The sequence below is a fragment of the Felis catus genome, chromosome E3 (genome assembly GCF_018350175.1).
Source record: "Felis catus isolate Fca126 chromosome E3, F.catus_Fca126_mat1.0, whole genome shotgun sequence".
NCBI lineage: Eukaryota > Metazoa > Chordata > Mammalia > Carnivora > Felidae > Felis > Felis catus.
The window spans coordinates 1,154,070-1,159,069 of record NC_058383.1 but is presented as its reverse complement, the minus strand read 5'-3'; the positions used below and the strand labels follow the sequence as shown (position 1 = coordinate 1,159,069).

The 5,000-nt window shown below is 67.2% G+C and overlaps 1 protein-coding gene across 2 annotated transcripts; it reads right to left on the bottom strand.

The window, feature by feature from the left end:
* Positions 1 to 528: 528 nt before the first annotated feature.
* On the bottom strand, positions 529 to 4,655 carry UNCX (UNC homeobox). 2 transcript variants are annotated; one of them, XM_023246223.2, is made up of 3 exons: positions 4,336 to 4,655; positions 3,924 to 4,099; positions 529 to 1,834 (listed from the first exon to the last, which is right to left on the bottom strand). In XM_023246223.2, the coding sequence occupies exons 1-3, from the start codon at positions 4,622 to 4,624 to the stop codon at positions 665 to 667; spliced, it is 1,635 nt and encodes a 544-aa protein (XP_023101991.2). In that variant the 5' UTR covers positions 4,625 to 4,655; the 3' UTR covers positions 529 to 664. The 2 variants fall into 2 exon arrangements, with proteins under 2 accessions (XP_023101991.2, XP_023101992.2); XM_023246224.2 differs by lacking the exons at positions 3,924 to 4,099; positions 4,336 to 4,655 and adding an exon at positions 2,119 to 3,572.
* Positions 4,656 to 5,000: the final 345 nt, after the last annotated feature.

Genomic DNA, 5,000 nt, shown 5'->3' with positions numbered 1-5,000 from the left:
CAGGAGCCCAGCGGCCCGGCCCTCGCAGCCCCCGGCTCCGTCACCCCGCGCCGCGCGCCCCGGCGTGTGCCAGCGCGGGGGTGCGCGCGGGGGCGCGCGCGTGTGGCTCCGGGTGGGAGGGGGAGAGCGAGGGAGGGCAGGAGAGGGGGAGCTGCGGATGCATAAATTTGTTCAATCAGAAAACACAAACACACACGCACACAAAAGGAGGCATTAAGCGCGGACCCCGGGGGAGGTGAGGAGCCTCGTCCCTGCCCCGCCCGCGGGGAGAGGAGTGGAAAACGGAGGGGAGGAGGGGCCACACTGGGCGCTCGGACACCGGCAAAAGATGGACCTGAGAGCTTGCGTTTGACCACCTTTATTTATCAAAAATGGCACATATATAAATATTCTTAGACATTTTTGCATTTTACAAGGCTGAGGATTCTTGTTGTGGGTTTTTGTGGGGGTTGTTCGCTTGTTGTTGTTTTGCTCCCCCGAGAGGAAGAGGGTCTCACCCCGAGTCCTGCGGTTGCTGCCTAGGTCCAAATCGAAACGGCGGTTTTCTTTAAAAAATAACCATAAAAGGAAGAAAACAGAAGAAAGAGGGAAAAGCAGGGTTTCTAAGCCGATCACCTGATTTCGTTGTGTGAGTCGCGCCTGAGCGAGCGGCGCGGACCGCCCCTCAGTCCATGTCCACTTCGTCGCCCTCCGGCGCGCTGGGTCCGGACTCGGCGCCTGGCTCTGGGGCCCCGCACAAAGCAGGCTCCCCGGCAGGGCTGGGAGCCCGCGGGCCCGGCCCGGGCGACGGCGCGAGAGGCGGCGGCAGTGGGGCCGCTGGGCCGGCGGTCCCCGGATCCGCGCACTCCCCGCCGCCGCCGCCCTCGGCCGCAGCCACGGCCGCGTCCCGGAAGGGCGCCGGGGTCGGGGCCCCCGGGGAGGCGACGGCGTCGGGGCTGCGGCGCGCGAAGGCCGAGTCCGGAGCGCCGCCGGGCCCCGGGAAGGCCCCGAAGCTGGCCTGAGCGGGCGGCGCGGGCGGCGCGGCGGGTGCGGGCGGCGCGTCCTTGGGCGCCGGCTCCGGACCCGCTGCGCCCTTGAGCGCGGCCTGTGGCACCAGGAAGCCGAGCGGCTGCGTGATGGGGTAGAGCAGGAAGTGGCCCTTGCCAATGAGGGTCCGCGGCGCGCACGGCAGCCCGGGTGCAAAGTCCAGCCCGGCGGCGGCCGCGGCGGCCGCGGCGGCGGCGGCCGCGGCGGCGTTGGCGGGGGCGGCTTTCCGGCGCGGCGGCGAGTCGGACAGCAGGCTCTCCACGCTGAACGGGCTGGCCTTCGGCAGGCCGGCGGCGCCGCGTTCCGCCGCCGCCCCAGGCGCACACGGGGCGGCGTCCTTGTCCGCGGGGCGGCCTGGCCGCAGCTGCGGGCCTGCGGCGCTTCTTTGGCTCGGGTAAAAGGCGGGGTCGCAGGTGCCGGGCGCGGGTGGTTCGCCGGGCGGTGCGGGCGCGGAACCCGCGGCGCCGGCGGCGTGCGCGCTAGGGCCCTTGGCGGCGGCCGCAGGAGGCGGCGGCTCGGGCGGCTCGGGGGACAGGCCGCCGCCGCCGCTGTCGCTGTCCGAGCTGGGGGCGCTGTGCAGGGACAAGCCGCCTGGCGAGTGCAGGTGGCGGCTCTGGCTCTTGAGCAGCTTCTTCTCGTGCTTGCGCTTCTTCTTCTCCATCTTCTCCAGTTCTTTGCGCGCGATCTCCTCCGGGTCCATCGGCTCGCCACTGCACGTGGTGGGGTGTGAGTTGTGAGCCGGCCGCCCCGGGCCCTTCTTCGTGTTCTCCTTCTTCCTCCACTTGGCCCGGCGGTTTTGGAACCAGACCTAGAGCAGCCGGACAGGGGAAAGGAAGGCACAGTCAGGCGGCGGGCTTGCCGCTGGGACTTCGGGCCTCCCCACTGCCCCCCCCCCCGACAGGCCTGTACAACCTCGGTTCCGCTCTGGGCCGAGGGGTAATGGAGGGGCGGGGGCGCGGAAGCCAAGGCACGAGGCCCAGCCAGCCCTGAGCTGGGTTTCAGCACTCAAGCTGCCGGTTCCAAAGAGCATCTTTTTCACCCGGAAGGAGGTAGATGGGGCCTCTGGGCCAGCTTCCCACTCTGGCTTCTCACCTCAGGGAACTGGGAGCTGCCCCTTCGCTGGGTACCGCCGGTCTGGCCCCTGAGGGCTTCTGGTTCCTGGTCGGGAGGCGCACAAGGAGCAGCCCCTCGTCGCCCCTCTTGGCTTCTCACAGCTCCTGTTCTAAGCAGCCTGCCTGGCCTGGTGCTGACCGTCTGGCCTGAGGACCACCAGTGGCTGGGCTCAGCTGCCCTCCACACCTGTCTTCGGCCCCCTGGAGACTGAGTCAAAGCCCACATATTGGGGGCCCCCCTAAAGGGAAATCTGGGTGCTTCTTCTAGAAGGGCCTGGGAAGCCGAACTTAGGGGGAGGGGTCCAGCAGCCCCCACCCCCACCCCCCACCTTCGCACACATCCTTCTTTCTGGAGGCTCTAGGCCACCAACAGAGCCCTCTGGAAGCAGTGCTGGGCTTAGGCCAGGGAGGAAGGCAGACAGGGAAGATGACAGCTGCCAGGTGCTGCAGGAGCGGCCTGGGCCCCAGCAGCTCTTCTGCCCTCTGTGCAGGCCTTGTCCTGGGGAACCCTGGTCCCAGGTACCGGCTCCCCACCCCGTACACACAGGCAAATCTCTGTCGGCCCCAGGCACAAAACCCTCCCCGAGAGATCGCGATAATCTGAATTCTTTGTTGGGGCCATGGAGAGACCAGGCACAATAGCGGCTGGCCTGGTCACAGGGAGCCTTGCTGGTGCCGAGGTGATGGTTCTAAGCTGTAACCTCTCCAAGGCTGGAGCTCGCTCCTTCCTTCCTTCCTTCCTTCCTTCCTTCCTTCCTTCCTTCCTTCCTTCCAATACTTTTTTTTGGGGGGTGCAAATTCCAGGCTGACTTGTCACCAAGTGATGCTCATTATCACATGGGGGGGGGAGGATGAAGAGGTCTTTGCTTAAGACACTTAAACAAATTGGATGAAAGGATTTATAAACAGAAGAGGTCATGAGGGGCAGCGCGAGCTGGGGTGGAGAACACCTTTTAGACAAAGCTATTGGTGCTAAACCCGCATTGCCAGGCCTCTGCCTCAAAGCCCTGCTCCCACAGCTGCACACCCCGGCTCACTGCCACTCCGACCCCAGAAAAAGATTTCTGTACTTCAGGGAAACACCCGATTATGCGCAATTCATCCTGAATTTTTAATCCAACAAACTGACACTATATTAAAAAAAAAAAAAAAACAACGCCGGCAATGTCCGAATAAAATCAAAGTACCGGGGAAAGAAAACCGAGAGTACGAAAGATTCAGACACCTTCTTCCCGCTGCCGTGTCCGCCTCCCCTTCCTCAGCTAACCTCCTTCTGCAAAGCGTTGGATAAATACATGTCTCCGTCTGAATATTTTAAAGGCGAGAGGTAAACAAACAAACGCGTTTGCTCCAGGCCGAGCGCCGAGCCCCAGGCGAGGGCTAGGAAGGCTACGTGCTCCGGGCCTCTTCCAGGTCCGAGTCGGGCAGGCTCCCTCCCGCCCCCGCACCCCTCACCGCTCCCCACCCCCCCCCCCCCACACCCGCCCAACCCTCTGACACTTCATTCTGCGCCGTCGCCCGAACCCCACCACGCGGCTCCCGGGTCCGACGCAGCTGCTGTTCTGGTTACTTCGGGGCCTCCGGCCCCTCCCGAGCCACCTGGCTTTCTCTCCGCTCTCCGCGAAGCGTCGAACCCCCGCACCCCACCACCACCGCGGGGCCGGCGAGTGCGAGGCGGGCTCGGAAGCGGGGCCGCGGTCCCCACCTGGAACAAAGGCGGGACCGGCGCCGGGCAGGCCTAGCGGCGGCGGGACGCTGCCTCCCGCGGGGAGCGGCGGCCTTTACCTGCACTCGGGACTCGACCAGGTCCAGGCGCAGCGCCAGCGCCTCGCGCATGAACACGTCGGGATAGTGGCTCTCGTTGAACGCCTTCTCCAGCTCCTCCAGCTGCCAGCCGGTGAAGTTGGTGCGGGTGCGCCGCCGCTTACAGCCCGGGCTCTCCTTGTCGGGGTCCCCCGAGTCTGCGGGCACGCAGAGGACGCCGCAGGGCTCAGCCAGGGCCCAGGCCACATCCACCCCCTGGACACCTGTCGGCCGCCCGGGTCCGGGGGGCCCCTGCGCCGGGGTGGCAGACCGGGGGGGGGGGGGTGCGCCGAGCCTCCTCGTTCTGCAACACCCCCCCCCCCGCCCTTCGCCGCCCGCCCGCAGCCCAGCTCCTGCGCCCGACGAGGGTGCCCTCTGCGCCCGCCGCACCTACCTGACAGCTTGAAGGGCTGGCTGTCGCCTCCTACCCCGCAGGCGGCCGGCAGCAGCGGCGTGGGGTTGACCACGGAGGCGGCGGCGGCGGCGCACGAGCCGCTGAGCAGGCCGTCGATGGAGAAGGGCACCGAGGCGGCGGCGGCGGCGGCGGCGGCGGCCGACTGCAGCTGGTGGCCGGCCAGCTCGTACACGTGGTGGTGGCCCAGCGGGTAGGGGAAGCCCACCACGCCGCCCAGCGAGCCCCCGAACTGGGCATGCGGGTGCTCCAGGAGGCGGCCGTCCATCATCTCGCGCGGGGGGCCGGCGGGGCCGGCGGCGGGGCGCGGGGGCGCGGGCCGGGGCCGGGGCGGGCCAGCGGCGGGAGGCGCGGGCGGCGGCGGCGGCGGAGACAGGGACCCGGAGCCCTACACATGCTTCGCCCGCACTCCGGCGCTTTACTTTATCAACATCAAGCTCCCGATAATTAGCCGCGGCCCCGGGAATTTGGGACCAATAAGAAGCGCTAATCGGCTCTGACGTCAGAGGCGCGCTGGGTGCAAGGAAACGCTTTCCATATCGATTGCTAATTATACCTGACATGCACCTCAATAAACAGTATCAGGAACTGTCACAACAAGGGGGGGGGGCAGCAGGGAGGGAGGGAGGGGCGCGGCCCGGAGCGGG

Bases quoted from the DNA above. Each gene is read 5' to 3' on its own strand.
- UNCX (XM_023246223.2), bottom strand. From the start codon at position 4,624: ATGATGGACGGCCGCCTCCTGGAGCACCCGCATGCCCAGTTCGGGGGC. The intron at 4,100-4,335 runs GTAGGTGCGGCG...GCGTGCCCGCAG, and splicing joins CCAGCCCTTCAAGCTGTCAG to ACTCGGGGGACCCCGACAAG. The intron at 1,835-3,923 runs GTAAAGGCCGCC...CGGCTGCTCTAG, and splicing joins TGGTCGAGTCCCGAGTGCAG to GTCTGGTTCCAAAACCGCCG.